The sequence below is a fragment of the Glandiceps talaboti genome, chromosome 13, assembly GCF_964340395.1.
Source record: "Glandiceps talaboti chromosome 13, keGlaTala1.1, whole genome shotgun sequence".
Lineage (NCBI taxonomy): Eukaryota > Metazoa > Hemichordata > Enteropneusta > Spengelidae > Glandiceps > Glandiceps talaboti.
Window position 1 is genome coordinate 12578314 of NC_135561.1, and position 22526 is coordinate 12600839.

General features: G+C 35.0%; 1 protein-coding gene across 7 annotated transcripts in view; it reads left to right on the forward strand.

Annotated features, from left to right (window-relative positions):
* The window catches only part of LOC144444700 (protein argonaute-2-like), a 46803-nt gene that overhangs the window by 11004 nt on the left and 13273 nt on the right, over nt 1–22526 (forward strand). For 5 of the 7 annotated variants that reach the window (XM_078134214.1, XM_078134215.1, XM_078134218.1 and 2 more), the window contains exons 2-19: nt 740–1025; nt 1706–1826; nt 2541–2722; nt 4428–4564; nt 5370–5592; nt 8070–8153; nt 8657–8720; nt 11194–11274; nt 12124–12171; nt 13823–13954; nt 15551–15684; nt 16993–17177; nt 17756–17915; nt 18348–18438; nt 19135–19329; nt 19837–19971; nt 20506–20607; nt 21021–21220. In XM_078134214.1, the coding sequence (XP_077990340.1) occupies nt 740–1025; nt 1706–1826; nt 2541–2722; nt 4428–4564; nt 5370–5592; nt 8070–8153; nt 8657–8720; nt 11194–11274; nt 12124–12171; nt 13823–13954; nt 15551–15684; nt 16993–17177; nt 17756–17915; nt 18348–18438; nt 19135–19329; nt 19837–19971; nt 20506–20607; nt 21021–21220 (2560 nt within the window). The remainder of the gene's footprint in view (nt 1–739; nt 1026–1705; nt 1827–2540; nt 2723–4427; nt 4565–5369; nt 5593–8069; nt 8154–8656; nt 8721–11193; nt 11275–12123; nt 12172–13822; nt 13955–15550; nt 15685–16992; nt 17178–17755; nt 17916–18347; nt 18439–19134; nt 19330–19836; nt 19972–20505; nt 20608–21020; nt 21221–22526) is intronic. The other 2 variants (XM_078134216.1, XM_078134220.1) reach the window with 1 other exon arrangement.

Here is a 22526-nt window from a genome sequence, read left to right on the forward strand (position 1 = left end):
GAATCGAGAATACATGTATCTGGTCAGTGGTGTAGAATCTTGGTTTATTTTGAGGGTGTGTGTGGGGTAGGGGTGGGTGGGGGAGTTACCCAGTTAAATGTGTGGAGAAGTTCAATTTAGGTATCGCTGTATAAACTGTACAATTGTATGGGTGTATACATGCACATGAAAATTGAACAGACTAAGTAGGAGTTTTGCTGATATCAATTCAAATAATGACAGGAATAGAATTCAGGAAACGCCCATAGCTGTAAGGTATACATGTATGGTTATATGACATAGATGTATAGTGTGTACGTGAGGCTCTCTTCTGATAACACAGAATCTAGCATCTCGTGTTTGAAACTAGAATTTATAGAAGCTAGAAATCTTATATGGTATAAAATGTATCATTTGTATCGTAAACAAGTAAACACGGATTCAAGTTTTCACATGATTTGTAGAACTTTTTCATTTGTTTACTTGTTAGCACTTTAACATGTTATTTGTGTGTGTGTATTTAACACTGGGGATGCTTTTTTTTGGATGTACATGTATGTGTCTCTGGGGACACATCATAAACAAGACAAAATGGGGCTTTCTGTTAGTTCTTCAGTTCCAGAGACAAGTTCTTTGGTTTTTCTCAAGCTTACACACATTACTACTTTCAAACTTTTGTATTTCTCTGCCAAATACAAGTTGAAGTGTTGTACATTGTATGATCTAACAATCTGTTATTTTTTATCATCATTTTTTCCAGTGCCTGCCACAACACCCAAGAGTGTGACTCCAGGCACACCTAGTACTGGTAGTGCAGGCCAAGGACCACCGGGACCTCCAGGACCAACAGGTCCAGGCTCCACCACACAGCCGTCAGCTTTAGTAGCCAGACAACAGTTTATGTGCCCTCGTCGTCCCAATCATGGAGTTGAAGGGAGGCCTATACTACTGCGAGCAAATCACTTCCAAATACGAATGCCAAGAGGTGACTTACATCACTATGATGTTTCCATACAGCCAGATAAATGCCCAAGGCGGGTTAACAGGTCAGTCATTTGTTTCTCTTCATTACTATTTATTTATTTATTTATTTATTTATTTATGTATGCTAATTATTTCATTGATATTAATTATCTAATGAATAGTAATATCGTCCATGGCGCCAGTTACAGTAAGGAGGTTCCTGCATAGAGAAAGATGATGGAAGATGAAGCCATATACTGTAACTGTTTTGCTAATACTTACATAAGAACACAAATGTAAGCGTGTCAACACGAGAAATCAATATTTACAATTCAGCAAAGTACAGTTATTATTAAGCCAGCAGGTGTGTCTAATTAAGAGTTGTGAGTTAGTGTATTCTAGAGTGAAATACTAATAAAATGTGTGTTGATTCACTTCCATCGTACATTCAAACTTTAGAAAAATCACTCAATAGAATTCTGGTGGACTTGCCAACTTCCTCACTCATCAAAATTAATTACAACAAGTGTACATGTAATATCATGTATGCAAGATACAACCTGTAAATCCAATCTTAATGAAACACTACGAAGAAGTCTTGTAACAGTTATAGCAACATGATGTGCTGTGTAGATTGGATGGAAATGATGCACAACACACTAAACAGAATATGCTACATCTACATAATAATTTTAGAAAGCTCCTGATTTGATGTAGCGCAAATGAAAAAATGTATTTACAATTGTATGTCCATCTGTTGCAGGGAAATCATTGATACTATGGTAAAATCATATTCCACAAAGATCTTCAACAATGCTAAACCAGTATTTGACGGAAGAAAGAACTTATACAGCCGAGATCCATTACCTATCGGTCGGGAGAAGGTAAGACAACCACTGTAACATACATCATGTTGATAGATGATAGGCCTACGAATAATTTTCTCGCAATACTGTACAGGTAGAACGTCTCACAGAGAAATAGTATGATTTGAGAGAGTGATATACATTGTATATTGGTTATCAAGGCAGTACTGATCATCATGTGAATACAAGTATATGGAACAGAGGGGGAAGACACTACCTGTGAAAAAACTAAGAACCATTTAGTATACATTCTACTACTATGTTATTGAATGTGTTTGAGGCCATACATGTGTTTTACTGTCTCTGTACATTACACTTGTAATGTTACAACTTACAAGTTTAGTTTAGAACAACAAAACCGACAACAGATATACAAATAATAACTGGTACAAATGAAATGATTATTTGAAGTCCACATCTGATATTTTCCAGGTGTTGTTTCACGATGTATATCTATTTTACATAAATTATCTATATTACATATTATGTAATGTCGAGAAAAAAAAAGGAAAAGAAAGAAAATATGGATTTGACATGCTTTTTCTGCTAGCTAGAATTGAGTGTAATCTTTCTAGGGTTGTGGACCATTTGTTTGTAAGGAGAAAAGTAGTGGATCAAGGGTACATGTAGATTTAAGTTGGGAGTTGGAATGTCATTTGGTCATAAAACTAAATGGTCCAGATACTTTTCAGACATTCATTCTGATTTAATTTTACAATTTGTATATTGTAGGTGGAGTTGGAGGTGACACTTCCAGGTGAAGGCAAAGACCGTGTTTTTAAAGTAACCATCAAATGGGTGGCCAAAGTCAGTCTGTTTGCACTGGAACAGGCGTTAGAAGGCAGAATACAAACAATACCATTTGAAACTATACAAGCCTTAGATGTGGTGATGAGGCATTTACCTTCCATGACGTAAGTGATTATCTGTTATCTAGAACCTCTGTAACAAGAAGGGGAGGGGGTGATCATGACAGAGGTTATCTTATACCTAGAACCCTGTAACAGATGGGGAGGGGGGGAAGTGATCATGGCATAACAATGTAAGTAATAATCAGTTATTTAGATCACCTGTAACGGGGTTGGGGGTGATCATGATGTAACAATAACAATGTAAGTAATAATCAGTTATTTAGATCCCCTATAACAGGTAGGGGGGGGGGGGGAGTTGATCATGATGTTACAATAACAATGTAAGTAATAATCAGTTATTTTGATCCCCTATAACATAACAGTGACACACATTATCTATAACTTCTTTATCTTGTACATCAGATTAAGGGCTTAATGTGTCTATAGATACTGAGGTCAGGGCTACATCTGTCCATGAGTACATGAAATGGAACGGTAACAGTATAGGGAAGTCCACATGTGATGAACATGTGGCTGATTAGATATCTTCTTGATAACTAATCAGTTTTATCCCTTGTATCAATTGTTACAGCGATTCTCTGTTTCATAAACAACAATGGTGAAAAATTCCAATTATGCCCCCCCCCCCCCCCCAAAAAAAAAAAAAAAGTTGACATTTTTGAAAAGATATGTTATTGTTATATTAATAAAATGTAGAAAAATTATGATTAAACAAGTTGTTAAAGTTTTGATCTCAGTAAATTAAGGCAGGACTGAGTCTGTCGGTGAGGTATGCATAAAAATGCATCAAAAAGATGCAACACAGAAATTTAAATCACACTTTTAAAGTCCTGGAAAATTTTATTTCAATAATCCCCAAATTTATTGAAAGTAAGCTTTTACAATGTGGTACTCATTTGTTAACATTTGGTAATAACTCAAGGAACACACTGCTAGTGAGATGTATAGTGTAAATGTACTGAAAACATTTTCTTACGAAAATGACCTTAAACACTGGGGGAGTTACTGAAAAATACCTGGAAGGTTTTGCAAAATTTAACCCAAGTGTATCAGTTCAGGATAACTCTTTATACTATAAGCAGTAATGAACACACTGGTTTCTTTCTGTGTCACAATAAAATATGCAACCTTTACAGTGAACAGTACGTTTTCAACTTCATGAAAAATTTAGAGTATTTCACATTGATCCTGAAAACAGGGCACACTAGGGATTATAGGTAGCAGTCGTATGTTTGTAGTAGATGGGTTTAGTGGCATACTTGCAAGCAGTTTGTGACCTATTTGTAACATGACACCTTTCATTTGATGAACACAGAGAAGAGATTGTCTTCAGGATACAATCATAAAGGTCACATTCAGTTTATGTGTATTCAGAATCTGAGGACCAAATTTCATATCATTTTGTCATGTTAAGATTTTGAGATTATTGAAGGGAGGTAGTTAGATATTATTCCCCAATATTTTTCTTTGTTTGGCAAAGGAAAATATGAATGACCCTTGTCACTATGAGTTGCTAGACAAGTAGTGACAAGGCCCCTTAGGTCACAAGTAATTTCTGGCTGAATGAAGAAATATATTAGGGAATAATAACATGTACTAGTAATTATGCCATTGCCAGTAATATAAAAAAAATCAGGGAAAATAGTGGTAATTTTGAGCATTTTGACTCCTATTTCATTTTTAGTTCATCCAGACCCTGGTATAACCTTGTAGAATAACCATGGTTTAATTACCTATTCTTTTTCAGTTACACTCCTGTAGGACGTTCCTTCTTCTCAGCTCCAGAGGGTTACTACCATCCACTAGGTGGAGGACGTGAAGTGTGGTTTGGCTTCCATCAAAGTGTACGCCCTTCCATGTGGAAAATGATGCTAAATATTGATGGTAGGTCACATATTATTCCTTCAATAGTTGTAACAATCAGTTTCTAAAAAGAAGAAAATTATAAACTGGGCTACAAAAAAACTTCTTTATCAAATTGAGGCAGGTCTGTGGACCTTGTGAAATTCATAAAAGTGTCCTGAAACTTGTAAAAGTGAACTGAAATTTTCCTAAAATAGCTAATATATTTGTATTCAAGGATTCCTAATGTTCTCTTTGAACTAGTTCTTTTATTTGTTAATGAGTGAAAATGATACTCATGTCCTAGCTTTTATATTGGGATATAGACTATCTATACAATATAAATATGTCCCATGAAGAAGAACGACACATGATTGCTTGATGTAGAATATCTATATCCAATTAAGATATGATATTGATATTGCAGAAAGGACGAGACATTATACTAATGAAGTAAATTGATATATTATATTACGGCAGGTAGAAAATAAAGTACAAACTTTACAAAATGATGAATGTGTAATCTGAATGCATATGGACTGAGGAAATTGGTACTCACAATTGCATTGACTTGGGAAGAAATTTAGAGAAATCATCTCAAATCTTACATTGTACATCCCAATTTCCAACCCAAATGTAACCCCTTCCCATCCCAGTTCAGATTCCAACCCAAATGTAACCCCCTTCCCATCCCAGTTCAGATTCCAACCCAAATGTAACCCCTACTCCCCACTCAACCCCCTTCTCCATTTCCAACTTCATTCAGCTTGTATTATCACAAGACAACAATCATGTCTGACAGTCTTTGACTTATACTCAGCTAGTATCACCTTCTCTTCATTTTCAGTGTCTGCCACTGCTTTTTACAAGTCACAGTCTGTTATAGAATTCCTATGTGAGGTGCTGGACTTTCGTGATATTAATGAACAACGTAGACCTCTCACTGATTCCCAACGAGTCAAATTTACCAAAGAGATTAAAGGGCTCAAAGTAGAAATTACACATTGTGGTAGTATGAGGAGGAAATACAGAGTGTGCAATGTTACAAGGCGGCCAGCACAAACACAGACGTAAGTACATTACTAAGAGGTTTTATGTATGTATGTATGTATGTATGTATGTATGTATGTATGTATGTATGTATGTATGTATGTATGTATGTAAGTATGGATGGATGGATGGATGGATGGATGGATGGATGGGTGAGTGGATGGATGTATGGATGTGTGTGTCTTTGTGTGTATGTATGTATGTATGTAATGTATGTATGTATGTATGTGTGTGTATCACTATGTATGTATGGATGTATGTATGTATGTGTGTATGTGTATACGTACGTACGTACATGTGTGTGTATGTGTGTATGTATGTATGTACATTGTATGTGTATGTATGTATGTGTGTGTACATACATATGTATGTAGGTATGTATGTATGTATGTATGTATGTATGTATGTATGTATGTGTATGTATGTATGTGTGTATGTATGTGTGTGTATGTATGTATGTATTTATGTACATATATACGTATATGTGTATATGTTATGTATAATGAATGTACAGGAGTTGCCACATTTAGTTGTAAATTGTCAAAACATTGATGTGGCTAAAACTGGCACGTTACTATCTTTGTCAAAGTAGATTTTATGAGTTGAAATATGTGTTTTGAAGGTCTGAAAAAACATAAAATTTGCCACCATACATGAAACAATACGTAATGTCTCAATACCTCCAAGGCACAGAAAACAAATTGTCCTTGAATACATTATCATAATTATAATGTATTCATTTCACAATCTCACTATCTCGGTGAAAAACTCTACTTATCGAAAAGTGACTTCCTTAAAATCAGGATTGATATCACTACAGTACTATCACATAATTGCTGCTAGTCGTCCTATGTTTCATTCATAATTTGTGCTCAAAGTAAAACAGAAAATGTCGTTTTCTGTCGTGGGTAAAATATATTAAACCTTATGTATAAAAAGAAACCAAACAAGCGACAACAAGATAAGTAAAACATTGAGAGGCTATAATATAAGATATTAAAATTTCAAGGCTGTGTTTGATAAAAAACAACAACAAAAAACATTAAAATCTGCCAAGTTTTAAATGCAAAATGATAGAAGACTAACTATGGTATTCAGTTTTAAGAAGTTGCCTCAAGCAAAACAGTTATTTAGGTCATAGAATTGAAAACAGTTACGTTAAATTACCGTGCATAAATGATGTCGTTGCTGATTGCAGTATGGTACAGGCATATGTCCTTTATCAGTAACAATAATTTAAAATGTTGAGGTTGAAGTAATAGATTTCATATGACATGATGGTTACATAATTGGTTTTGCATAATTTCAAACATGTCAGAGTTTAAATTATTAGTTACAAACATTTAATATCAGCAATATGGAAATGTTGGGAAAATATCAACATGGAAATGTCAGGGAAAACAAGAACAAGGAAATGTTGGAAAAACAGGAGCAAGGAAATGTTGGGAAAGCAGGAACAAGAAAATGTTGGGAAAATGACAACATAGGAATGTTGGGAAAACAGGAACAAGAAAATTTTGGGAAAACAACAACATAGAAATGTTGGGAAAATGACAACATAGAAATGTTGGGAAAACGACAACATAGAAATGTTGGCAAAACGACAACATAGAAATGTTGGCAAAACAGGAGCAAGAAAATGTTGGGAAAAACATTAGCAAGGAAATGTTGGAAAAACAGGAACACGGAAATGTAGGGAATAGCGTCATCATGTGAATGTTAGGAAAATGGCAACATGGGAATGTTGTGGACTTGTAATATTGTATTCTTAAAAGTTGCATACTAGGTGAAAATAATTTATATCTACCTTATGCAATCAGAAATTACATGGAGTTTAGAAACAAAAAAATTATCTGAACTTTTTGAAAATAGAAAAACAAGGCGGAATAATTATATTATTTATAATACTAGAATCATATATTTGTTTAACATACAAAACAAATTTGCATAACAGGTAATACACATCGTCATAATAGCAAAAATCAAACATAATAGAGCTGGGAAACGGTCGAATGTAACTTTGTGACTGATGTATCATTCATTCAGAGCAAGAAATAACACCTTACTTGCAATAAATTGACAAAATTTAAAACATAGACCAGATGTTGTCGTCGCATTTATATTTTAAAAGAGGTCAGTTACAATTCACAACTCCAGGCAAAATTGACATCTGGACAGTATTTTCACAGAAATGCATTATATACTTTCTCTTTACCTGAAATATAAAATATTACAATATTATATTTTATCAATTGATTCTTCAAACTTGTAGACAAGAAATTAGACTGGCTGTACAAAGAATACATATATTTGTATGCAACCTAGGGAGTTTCGATAAAGATAGAGGGTGGGCTAGACTCCCTAGCATAATCATGATTGACCTTACCAACAATGAGTGACCACTGTTCTATACTTTAGTGTACCAATGTGTGTACATTTCTATTACCTGTTATAAATTTTTTTCCTCACATATATCATTCTTTTTTTTTGATTGCAGGTTTCCATTGCAGTTAGAATCAGGCCAGACAGTTGAATGTACTGTGGCAAAATACTTCAAAGATCGTCACAAGTTAAATTTACAGTAAGTGCATCACATCTCAAATATTCTGGTTTTGTGTATTACTATCTGCTGCTTTTTGTTGTACAATTATGGTAACAATTAAAGCAGTCAACAGCACATTTAACAAAAGTGACCCATACATCACTTCCACCTAAGTTCAGATCAATGCCAGCTCTATACATCATCGTAAACCACAGCCTCTTTTGCGGCACCATCCAAGATGCACTGCCAAAAGTATGTATTTCATATATGTGCTCTGGCTTGCAAGAATGGCTCTATACAGATCAGTGAAAGTGACTAAAAACCAACACATTTTATCATGATTAGCATCCAATGCTATCCAATGTTTTATTTAACGAAGTGAATTCACAAGTTGTCTTTTCCCTTTAAGGTTAAGTAAAAAAATCACAGTGGACATTACTCAGTTAAGTAGTGTTGTGTTGTTGTGTCTGTTGTGTTTCACACAAAATAGCCAAAACACATAATCAAAGTTTCTCACCATGTTTTGTTTGTTTTGATTATAGGTATCCATATCTGCCATGTTTACAAGTTGGACAAGAACAAAAACATACTTACCTTCCACTGGAGGTTAGATTTATATTATTTCTATTCAAGAGGCTCACAGCTTTATCATCTTACATGTACTTATTAGGAAAATTAGTTTAATTTTGATTCTAGAAAAGATATTTTGATTCAGTGTTATGTGGATTTGTTTCAAGCTTGTCAACGAGGAAATAAAGTGAGGCAGATAGTAGAAGTACTTTTCAATGAGGAGATACTGTGAACAGAGTTTTTGCTAAGGTTTTGGAACTCAGGCAACAGAGGGGGATGATATGGTAAATTTTCATACTTCATACCAAATTTTGATGGGGGAACCCCAGTAGAATACATTAGTTGGAAAGTTGGCAAAACACGTATGGAATACAGATTGATTTGTACCTCCTTTCTGACAGTCTTTAACAAAAACACTGCTGGTAACAGGCTTATAAATTTGTGGAGATTTCAATGCGCTTTACCATAATTTTGATGAGGGGACCCCAGTAAAATGTATGGATAAGGTCTACATAATTACTGTCTCGAAAAAAATCATAGGCAGATACAGAAGTTAAGTGTAAGTTGTCGCTATGTTGTGGGTGATGGGTTCTATTGTTCTCATTGAAAATCAGTCTTGTTCATATGTACGTATGTACGTACATGTACGCGTTGAATAGATCTGTTTTCATGATGTTTACAACCTACAAACTTGGTATTCAATATACACCACTGTACATTTCCTAATTGAAGCTAGTACTCATAGATAAATGAAAATTTAACTTGTAAAGTTTACACAAGACTTCAACTTCTACCAACTATGAACTGCTGCTCTAGTCGTAAAAAGATTGCCATGAAACTGAACATGAAAATGGAAATTAGAATGATAGTAAAATGTTGATTCATTTGAGGATGTAGCTTCAATTAGAAAGTGTACAGTACTCAAACTGTGAGCCTCTGTGTAATGCTAACACACAATACTTTACAACTTTACTTTGTCTGCATGTGATAATTGGTTTAGTTTTAATAGATCATACAAGTCACTGTCATGTATTATTGTTACAATACCAGTAGCTTAATATTTGATACTTATAATATCAGTCACACTTATGACCTAATCATTGTCTCATTATCCATCCATCCACAACTTAAACAAATTAATCAATCAATCTCTCTAATCTGTGAAATATCCAATTAATCAAATCCTTGAAAATAAAGGTCAATTAAAGCCATGTACATGTAACAGGACACAACAAAAGCTGTTTATGGACGTCAAACAGTTGTGGGTGTGGTGCCAAGAAAGATAACCCTGTAGGCTGTACTAGTGTCTTGAAAGATAACCGTGTACTATATAAATATAAATAGATTATGTGGAGAGACTATCAGCCACAGAAGTTGAACTGAAAAATTGTTGTATTGCTGAAAAATATACCCCCAAAAAATCCTTTGCTAAATATGTTCAGAAGTTGTATTTGTATTACAGAATCCGTTTTCAACACATTGGCCACAGTTTATATGTAGCAAGTTGTAGGCTTTATGCAGAATTTGATTATTTGTGACTTGAATTTGAATGTGGATATACCACAGTTGATGAACAAAAATGAGTCGCATAATATTGAAGAAAAAATATGCTAATATACTTATACAGCTAGTATGACTTGATATGTGTCTAACATTATTACTTTGAGTGTGGTTCTGTGATAATGTACTGTATCATCAGTGGCAGAAACTGAAGAACACTGGGCCCAGTGCGTGAGTCCGGAACCCGAGCTGGGTTTGCACCCAAAAACAAAATGGAAATGGGTAACATTTTGAGAACCTTTGTGTTCTCTCTTTGTGTGAAATGATTGCATTGGGATTCATCTAATGAGATATTGTTAACTCCTAAAGCTGTGCCCAGTGTTCTACAGTTGTACTATACCTTATATCATGTACTTTTTTCTAACTGTACACCTTTTATTATCCCAATGTTCTTTGATTGTTTCATTCAATTGACACTTTTCCATGTTATTATCATACAGTGAAGATAGCATCATTACCGGTATGAGATATATGAATTGATTAATTTAGCACTGCAAATCTTCTATGTAGACCTCTCTGCTAATGTGTACTACTTATGTAGGAAATGACACAGGTAGAAATATGGCTAGACCATCATGCTTTGCTGCACCTTCCTCCCTAATTCTGCCGGTCGTATAGATTGTATTTATCTCCCCCGTAATGTGAAATGTGATTTTTTTTCAATTTTTTTTTTGTATTTTTTTGGACAACTTTGACAACAACTTTGCACTACTTCGGATGACCTAGAAAATGAGGTCAGAGGTCATCTCATGAGGTCAATGCGATCTTAGACTTGAAGAATGTAAAGGGCAACTAAACCGCAGTGCATGCTGGTCTAGCCCTATTGCCTCTGCTGACATCACCAAAAAAAGCACTTAATTTGCTCTGTAAGATGTGAATTGAAATATTCAAAATGTTTTTATTTTGTTTTTGTTTTCTTTCTTTGTTTTTCTTTCTTTTTTCACTACAGGTGTGCAACATTGTGGCTGGGCAGCGCTGCATAAAGAAACTAACCGATATGCAAACCTCCACCATGATCAAGGTTTCTCAAATAAGTTATTGTCTATATATTGCATCTACATGAGGCTGTTATCACCACAAATTTGGACTCAAAAACTGTTCAAAAAGTTTTGAACTTTCTGTTTCGTCAGTATATATTTTGGGGGACAATTCGTCAGAACTAGTGAAACAAGCTATGTACCGTTCCCCCCTTTCCAATTGCTTGCCTCGCATCTCAGCACTCACATTGAGAATTGCAACTAATGTTTTTGTTGTCATGACAACAGTATGTATAAGGTTATGTTATAGACGTCATAGATTCTGCATGTGTACATACAGACTCTGGCACAATAACATGCAATGACCACTTCTCTTTCTGATCTCTGGTGACATAGTCTTTGATATTTTTAACAGCACTATAATATATTGAATGACTACTTTGGCTTGTTTTACTCAATGATTGACTATTTTACTAAAAAAGAAATGTCAATGTATCCAGACAAAATCTCCTAGCCTCATAGAGATGCTGTATATAGACATATCTTACTTGAGTCTGTGTGAAAATCAAATATAAATTAAAATAAATTCTCAAAATTGTGCTGTTAATATTTTTCCACTAACACCTTTAATTTTATATTTCAAAAATATTTTTATTAATCTTGGCATGAATCTGAGAATTCTTTTTTTACCTTTAACTGCATGAAATATTTGTTTGCTTAAATAAAGTTATTTTTTTTATTTATTTCTTCAAAAAAATTCTTTGTGAAGAGAAAAAAATGTTTTTTTAACTGCTCTGCTTGCTGTTCTTAGTGTGTATATATTGCTATATAAATTGCTTTGCCATGACTTACTAACACTGTGAGATATGGACTATGTGCTGAAACTCTACTTTAACCTCCAGGCCACTGCAAGATCAGCTCCAGATAGAGAACGAGAAATTAATAGTCTGGTAAGTTTTGGTCTTTTTTTTTTGTGATGACAGTTACACACAAACATGTATCATTCTATCATTCACTTCACAAGATTACATTTAACTCAACCTTCATCATCAGTGTAGGCTAGTTTCCTATGCGTGTTACGATCACTGTGATCATCTCTACCATGTAGTCAAACTGGTTACTCTAGCACAGTATTCTGTGCTTACCCAGGACAGCGATAGTTTAATGGTATCGGGGCATTGACATAAACGTTAAAATAGTTGTACTAATTGAATATTAATGAGCAATTGTGTGATTGTAACCAATTCCAGCTGCCTATCAGTTTGTGATGGATTATTACTGGCATGCGGTGTTCACTCATGCCCCAGCAGCTAGCAGGCAGATTCTTTCGATGAAATTTGTCAGTTTGACTACATGGAGAGGATAGTGATCATAGAAAATGTCAACAGGTATAGGACTAGCCTATCAGCAATGTAATTGCTGTTGTCTGTTGTTCCACCTTCAAAACTGCTGTATCCATCATTTCTACTAACTAGACTATATTTAACAGTTTTGTACGATATTCAAAGTTTCTGTGGCTAGTTCTAGCATTAACATTTCTACATTTCTACGAAACTATTCTACATAATTCCTGTTAAGTTATATTTACTCCATTCAAAATTTCTGTTGAAAAGTTCATCAACTTCTACTACCAGGATTGCTGTATTTCAGTCATTCTTCTGTAAAATCACCAATTTCACCAGCTTTCCTATTGTCAATATTTTCAGTTGCTTTACTATCAAAGTTACCTGCTTTAACAGTTCTACCATCCTATTATAATTTTGCTCAACAGTTATTTCACCATCAAAGTTACCTCAAAAAACGGTTATTATCTTCTTTTAACATAGAAGGTGCCTTGGAAATAAATTTATTAAACTTTTGTTGTTAAGTAAAAAATAAGGGGTAATTTTTCACATTTTTGAAATAGAAGTCTAAATGCTGTCAAATTTAAACCATTTTAGAATCCAATATGGCCGCCGAATACTAGGTTAAAGGGGAATGCCACTCCAGGAAATAAAAGGCATTTTTGTCAACTTTTGGTTTGGAGAATCATGTCATGGTTTTACATCAGCTACATTACATGCAACTTCAGAGAAACATCAAAGTGAAGTTGTCCCCTATTTGAGGATCTTTCCTTTGGGTCAAATTGCATTATTGGAGTCATCAGAAATGTTTATGCAATGGTTGAACAATGAATATTCATAACGTTTCCACTGAAGGTAATCTGCTCTATGTGGTCATGAATATTCATTGTTCAACCATTGCATAAACCATACCATGACCCAAACTTGCTGAGATGTATATTGACGCATGTACCCTAAACTAAATTCATGTTCAGTGCATACATACCTACCTACCTACATACTACATACTACATACATACATACATACATACATACATACATACATACATACATACATGTACATACATACATTCTGTGTAAAATATAACATAATTGTACATTTTATCTCCTGTAACATTTTTATCAGACATTTCTTCTTTGCATTTGATATTTGTAATGTATAGTTACTATAAATGTGAATGTTTGCTAACAAATATTCTTCTTTCATTTCTGTTTTTTTTTTGTGTGTGTATTGTATCATCTTTCTGTGTGGTAATAGATAAACAAGGCCAACTTCAACAGTGATCCATTTGTTCAAGAGTTTGGTATATCCATCAGTAACCAGATGACCGAAATCCAAGGCCGCGTCTTACCTGCCCCAAAACTTCAGTATGGTGGAAGAGTAAGTCTTGTAAGTATGAAATGGTCAAACTGCCAATTATTGGGATGGTTAACTTAAGCCTAACACTGCTATGGTAGGAGAATAGTGTCAAGGTTAGATACCAAAATGTCAAATATGAATAGTTTGATGATGTGCAGAGTAAGTTCTGAAAATACAAGTGTACTAGACAAAATAACCATTGTCAGTTTCAAAGTAACACAGTATTGAAAATATAATATGCAAGACAAAATGGCCGCTGTTGACTTAATTCACATAAGTTGTTTTTTTATGTTTGTCTCTTTCTGACCCTTCACTGGAATAATTGATTTGCTTAATATATTATTGGAAGGTTACAATGTACTAAATTATCATTTCATTGCGACTTGTTTCTTTCAAGGAGAGAAAAGATTTAACATATTGCAAACATCTGTTAGTGTTTTTTTTGCTTCAGGAAATTACAAGTACTTAGCACTGTTGTAGTAAATAAATGTACATAGAGTTTGCAAACTCTGCACATCCCAAATTGCAATTCTGCTAAATTTTTGAAAAAGATACAATGTATAAAATATGCAGCTGCTGGAATTTCCATGTTTGCCTTGTTGATAGAACCATTTTGCTACTGGAATCTGACCTTACACTTATTCAATAATTTGGAGTGTATGAATATTCATAAATAAACAGTTGTTTACCCACTGTGCTAAGCAGTATTTGACTTTGATAACCATCCCGGCAACAGTTTCATCCCACATCACAGTGTGGTTTTTTATACTTCTATATTCTATATATTGAGTTATGTTGGCTATACCGTCAGTTCATGTCATTTTGGGTAGATTAATTTTAGCAGAGACATGTTTTTTCACCCTTGTGTGTGACATCAACAATGGTACAATATTTATTTACACTTGCTGTTGAGTAAAAAAAAAAGTTTTATTTTCAGAGCATAACAAGGCATACTTGAATTTCAAAATGTGATATCTGTTTCTATGGAAACATGCATAGTAAATGATTTGTGTCATAAATGAGTGTGAGTGAAGCTAAGTAATTTGATATTTCATCAAGTTACAGTTACAGAACATCTGTAGTTGTCACTGTATTTATCTGTATTTATATCAATCTGTATGTACATCTATCAATCTGTATGTACATCTATCTATCTGTATCTGAATCTGTATCCGTATTCCTATCCCTATCCCTATCCCTATCCCTATCTGTATCTGTGTCTGTATCCGTATCTGTATCTGTATCTGTATCTATCTGTATCTGTATCTGTATCTGTACTGAGTGTCACATATATAGGTAGGGTCATATGTGAAACAAATACAAGACAAAGTGCTAAGAAATCTTAGTATTGATTCCATTCAGTTTGAAGTACATGTATAGTGAACTCTCACCAGTTATTTCTGAAGGATTGCCAATGGTTGTTTAGTGTGTGTACAGGAATCACATTTAAGAAGGGAGAATTTCCAACTATCGGCATATTGTACATCATATGATGTCATATGATATAATGATTCACATACAAAAACAACAACTCTCGCACCAATTCAAAGTGATTGATGTACGTGTAAGAAGTTAAATGTAAATATGAAAGAGTTCAAATGTGAATCCAATGTCTTTGTTTTTCAGAGTAAGGCAACTGCTGTCCCTAACCAAGGAGTGTGGGATATGCGAGGCAAACAGTTCCATACTGGAATTGAAATCCGTGTATGGGCCATAGCTTGCTTTGCGCCACAACGATCTTGCCGTGAAGATGCTTTAAGGTAAGAGCTAAGACCATTGACAAATTGGTTATGCACTTTGATGCCGATTTTGAAGGGGAAAAATGATGTTGCACGTGTGCGTTATTTTGATAACCACTTTAGATCATCTGAGAAAACTTTTCATAGACTTGTATACAATTAGACATTATTCTGCGATGTTTTTCTTTGTTCAGCCAAGGAAAATACGAGTGACGTAATGGGCCCTTGTCACTCCGAATCTAGCATTGACAACCCTTAGGTCACGAATATTTTCTGACTGAATGGAGAAAAATATTGGAGAATAACATAATTATACCAGCGCCAGTAATAGCAAAGAAAAAGCGGGAAAGTAATGGCAATTGTGAACGTTTTGACTCATATTTTGAACACAGCATAACCGGTGATGTAGACACGCATTATCGTGACTTAAATGCACATTGTCATGACATAGAAGGACCAGCGTATATATTCCATATTTTTTGTTCAACTTGGCACGTACATGGTATAATCTAAATTATACCATAATTACTGATGTTGGAAACCCTGGAAAAATAGTTTGCATACACAGACAGCTTAAAAACCAGTACAAGAAGATGATAGCCTTGCAAATTTAAATTCATAAAGTTGATAGCATTTGCACCTTCATGCATAACAACTTTTAAAAGTATCAACTACGGTAGTTTATGATTGAGACAAACATTCAGGTGTGCCTAACATGTCAACATTAGATAATTCCTCAATGTGCCAGTTATTTGTAACTATATATGTATCCGTATCTAAGTTGCAACCTTTGATAGTCAAAGTAAATAGTAGATACCCTTAATCACAGTTAGCTAAATGTAAACTTTTATCCTCTTTAGTTTCACTTCTCATATGGTATACAGTACTTCTAAATATGCTGATGTCAAAACCACAGTTCAGGGTTATGTTCACAAACGAAGCTACGCAAAACATTAATCGTCATCTTAGTTTCACTTCTGTGTTGTATGCGTAGGTGTAGTAAATACACATTTTAGTTCTGTATTTCCATCAGTCCATATTTGCCATGCATTCAGAAGGCATCAACAGTAGTATTAGAGATAGGCTTCTCAAAACTACTGGAAAGTCCTTCCATAAAAAATTAAATTTGCTTTTGTCTGTAAGATTGTAAAAGCTTTGAAAAGGAGAAGTATTACTTTCCTATTGACTAGTGTCAAGTGAGTTATCTTTCTTTTATGATGTCACTGCAAATTGCTGTGTGTCAAATGAATGTATATGTTTGAAACTGGTGTAAAAAATACAGACATGTAATTAATATGTAATTATACCCTGTTGTCTGTATCCTGATAGGAATTTCACAGTACAGTTACAAAAGATCTCCAATGATGCCGGAATGCCCATTCTTGGTCAGCCATGTTTCTGTAAATATGCCACTGGAGCTGATCAAGTGGAGCCTATGTTTCGTTATTTAAAGAATACTTTTCAAGGTCTGCAGCTGATAGTTGTTGTCCTTCCAGGAAAGACACCAGTTTATGGTACGTGTAGTCACTTCCTTGTGTTATCTGTTTATTCACTTACAGTAGAATGTGTCTTGGGGATCAAATTTCCTGAACTCAAAAGTTCCTAAAAAGTCTCCAAACCGTGTTTCATGAAAGCATCTGCCTGGTCCTTTTGTAATAATGAAGGAAATAAAGAGTCTTGTTTTCAATGAAATCAACATCAACACCTTTATCATCAACATTACTGCCTCTGTCCTACCAGGTCCCAGTTTATGCAGCTGGTTTGACCAGCACATGTACTACTGTAGGTGGTCCAAATCTTGCCCAAGGACTTTTCAACTAGTTAAAAACAAATGGGGACATTATTGACTGATTCAGTATGACCCAACGTAAACCTGTTTGATCCAGAGTGAACCAGTTTCATCCAAAATTAAATAATATGATCCAGTATGATTCAGATTGATCCAGATTGAACCAGTGCAGTCTAGATTGAACCAGTTTGATTCTGCTGTCGCATAATCTGAACTGTCAATCAGTGTGTCAGACTTTTCAGTGAGGCTATTAGCAACAACTAAACTAATCTCTTTGCATTCTTACTTTGTTGTGTTTTTCAGCTGAAGTTAAGAGGGTAGGAGACACACTATTAGGAATAGCTACTCAGTGTGTGCAAGTCAAGAATGTCAACAAAACATCACCACAGACATTATCGAACCTTTGTCTCAAGATCAATGTCAAGTTGGGTGGTGTCAATAGTATTTTAGTACCCAGTCTTAGGTAAGAACACTCTAAACCTGTATAAATCTCATACGTTTCCATGTACTTTTGAACACTCAATATCTGTTTTATACAGACCCTTTGGTGTCTTGTGGCCCTATCTTCTGTATGATGTATTACAATTATGGCCCTGTCTACTGTATACTGTATACAAATTATGGCCCTGTCTACTGTTTACTGTATACAAATTATATCCCTGTCTACTGTGTACTGTATTATAATTATGGCCCTGTCTACTGTATACTGTACAAATTATGGCCCTGGCTACTGTTTACTGTATACAAATTATGGCCCTGTCCACTGTTTACTGCATGCAAATTATAACACTGTGATATATTTAAATTAATGCGTCTATCTTTTTATACATTGGAAGTGTTCATGCATTAATGTATGATGTCTTCTAATCTGACAATTCTTTTCTTGTCTCAACAGACCCACCATTTTCTTACAACCAGTGATCTTCATAGGAGCAGATGTGACTCATCCACCAGCTGGTGATACAAAGAAACCATCTATAGCTGCTGTAAGACTATCTATCTTTGTCATTTCTCCTCTATCCTTGTAATTTCAATAGTTTCAATGATTGTAAATCGATGCATAGTCGGCAGTCTCTGCTTCATCATGTGTGTCTTTTGTGTGTGGATGTTATTAAGAAAAATGACTTGTCCATGAATCCTCTAATGAATGTTGTGAGTCAAATGATAAAAAGTCTGAGTTTCCTTGTAGAAAGAGGCATAGCGGAAATCCAAATTTTGGTGCATCACAAGAATCTGCTGTGTCTCAGTGGCATGTCAAATTGAATTGCAGGACGCACTAGTATTGACTGAAGCTGTCTTTACTTGTTTGAACATTCAAACTTTACACATTGTGATCTGTTTGTAAGTGTGTGTGTGTGTGTGTGTGTGTTTGTGTGTGAACCACTTGACGCAAAAAAGAAATGCTGAGCTGCATACTGTTGTATTTGTATTACTAAGGGCATCTTCATTTGTGACTTTGAATTGTGTGTGTGGGGGGGGGTGTGTGTTGAGAGTTGTAATATTAAGAATTAAGAGTGGCTTTGAATTTCGTAAGTGGTTTGTAGTACAGATTGCCCATCCTAGTAAATATGCTGCCCCTGTAAGTATCCAATGGCATCACAGCCCAACTATGCAGGTATGCTGCCATGCCATTGGCAGAATTTCTGTGGAGTAAGTTGTAATATTATGATATCCAATTATAGGTTGTTGGTAGCATGGATGCCCATCCCAGTCGGTATGCTGCCTCTGTAAGAGTTCAAAGTCACCGCCAAGAACTGATAGAAGATTTATCAACCATGGTTAGAGAGTTACTCATGCAGTTCTACAAATCTACAAGATTTAAACCTACCCGTATTATCATGTACAGAGATGGTGTCAGTGAGGGACAGTTTGCACAGGTATGACCCTTTCCCAAGATTCAATGTTGGTCTTCAAAATTTACATGTATAATGTTGGTACAGTTGAGTATTGAGGGGAATTATGGGGACTGTTCATATCAAATGAGATGTAGTGTAACATTACAGTGGTTTCAGAGGGTCAGGGTTTGAAAGTAATGGCAGTCCCACATCCACAGACTACCAATTCTTGTCATGGGACTACCATTATTTGTAGCTTGTAGTCCTCTCATGCTACCGTTGATTGCGTGACAATTTAGCATTAACAGAAACGTGAAAGTATTTTGGTAATGCACATATTTTCCACTGGGACTTCTGTTTTAAGTTCAGGAATTCCTGTATGGGATTACTGGTCGTCATCCGTTGGCTACCATTTTTGGAAAGTGGCAGCCGTTTGAGACTACTAAAGGTTAATTTTAAGTACTAGATGTACTCAAGGTATCACTTCAATGGGAATTTTTAAGATTATTCCATGTGAAATCTATTCTAACGTTACCGTATTTTGTATAGGTACTGACACATGAACTACGTGCAATTCGAGAAGCTTGTATGAAGTTAGAAGTTGGTTATCAACCTGGTATAACATTTGTTGTTGTACAGAAGAGACATCACACAAGACTATTCTGTTCTGACAAGAAAGAACAGGTAAAGTGTACAGAGATTGTGGATTTTGTTGCAAATGAACTCGCAAGTGTTCCATTATGTCTGCAAAATCATGTGATTGCACAGTTATACTTTTACAAAATATGTTTTGGATAAGCACATATAACAATGGAACTCTTATGATTCAGGATTTTAAGTATGGGTTCTAATGTTATTTGTACTTTTGCCTGCTGTGTCTTTTGCTACACTTTCACTTGCTATGCATGTAAAAGTACTGCCACAAAGAATACTGCAAGTACTTTATCCCAAGTATACCTCACTAGTATTCATGTATCATGGAGTTCTGTCATAGTATGACACTCATTAAAGTACAGCCACAAAGAATACCGTAAGTACTTGTACATATACCCCAAGTATACCACACTGGCATTCAATGACGGGGAGCTCTTGTGAAAGTATTGGTATCTATAGCTGGCATTGTTAACCAGTTAGGTCACATCATTAATGGTATACATAGTACAGATATCTATCTAAAAATCAGGGTATTTTAATATCTGGATTTGTTTGACTTTGCAGATTGGCAAGAGTGGTAACATACCTGCTGGTACTACTGTGGATACTGGTATAACACATCCAACAGAGTTTGATTTCTATCTATGCAGTCATGCTGGAATACAGGTTAGTATGGTGGACACTGCAGTCAGACTATCACACAGTTTGATTCTTTGTCTGGAAGACAGGTTAGTACAGTGGACACTGCAGTCAGACTGTCAAACAGTTTGATTTCTATATCTGGAATACAGGTAGTATGATGGACACTGCAGTCATACTGTCACATGAGTTTGAAGACTGTCTGGAATACAGGTTAGTATGGTGGACACTGTAGTCAGGCTATCACAGATTTTGATTTCTGAGTAGTCATGCTGAAATAGTACAGAGATTAGCTACATGCTATTGCCACAGCACAATGATGGATGACGAGGCAGATTGATGTTTTCACGTGACTAGAAGTACAAGTGAAATTTTAAAAGAGTGATTTTACAGGAGGCGAATAAAACAATGATAGAATTTGTTGTGTGTTTTTTTAACAGGGCACAAGTCGGCCATCTCATTACCATGTGTTATGGGACGATAATCATTTTACTGCTGATGACTTGCAATGTTTGACATATCAACTGTGCCATACCTATGTCAGATGTACTCGTAGTGTGTCCATTCCAGCACCTGCATACTATGCACATCTGGTTGCGTTCCGTGCCCGTTATCACCTGGTAGAGAAGGAACATGACAGGTAAGATCGTTTCATTTCCCACATGTTCTCTTATGGGAACATGTCACGTTGGCAAAGCAGTATGGTCACAATCAACATACCAAAGTACTCCGAGAAAACAAAAAGAACAGATTGTCAAATTTGCGTACTATTTGTTAGTGTAATCAACATACCAAAAACAGTACAAGAAAGAACAAAAGATTGTTTAACATTGTTACTGTAACATGGGAAAGTTGTTTTGAATTTGATGCAGTTAGTGCTCCAAAAGAGTTTCAGATATAATGACAAAAACGACCAAATTTTCAAATTTCTAATATTTCCAGAAATGCCCTTCTGTCGACATGTCTTGAAATCGTATGATTCAATGAACTAAGTTATTGTTCACACACTAAAAAGTAAATTTTCTCATAGTTCAAAATTCACACCATTCAAATTCAGAGCTTCCAATTTATTCGACATCATTAAAAATGATTCATTCCAGAATAATAGAAGATAGATTATTCAAAACTCTGAAGTATATTGCATTTTATTGGTTGTCTGGGACCTTTAGGAAACTTGTGCATCTCAAAAATCAAAATTAGAAATTGGTGAAAATGTTCGGAAAAGTCAGTTTATAAGGTTTAGTCGAAGAGACAGAACAGCCAAAATTGTTTTTGTTAATGTAAAGAATATCTTATAAAACCAGGAATTAGTTTAACATATAAACAACCCTGCCCGAAAAATTGAAAATTTTGAAGTAGACACGACTGCCGACGACTTGCCAAATTGGCCAACAAGACATATTTCTGAATGAGAAGACTTGAGAAGTGATGTACTCAAAACATGGAGTAAATGTTCTGCAGTACCATCGACAACTAAAGTGCATACATATTGATATTGATGCAACTATTATTAACGCTGTCAACTGATTATGAGCAGTCTTACAGACACTCTACAATAAGGTAAAACAGTCATAAGTGTGTACAGGATTTCTCTCTGCAAAAAGAGTAAAAAAAAAAAACTGAAAAAAAGGTGATTTGCACAGTGGCGCCTTCTAGTGGTAGAGTATGGTTTGAGGTAGTTGGCAAATTTTTTTTTTTATCAGTTTACATGTACAGCTAATAATTATCGTCCTGCTATCAAAAATATACAATAAATATGTTGGTTTTAGTTGTAAAAGGCATAATCTCTCCACCAATTGAGAATTCAATCTTTACACTATTTGACTGTGCATTGTCAAGTCTATCTGTAATAGCAAGTAAAACTGAAAATTGTACTTTCCTCTAGAGGGCGCTGTATTCTTGAGAGGTCTGTGTAGCTTGATCATGACGACATGACAAATAGGTGC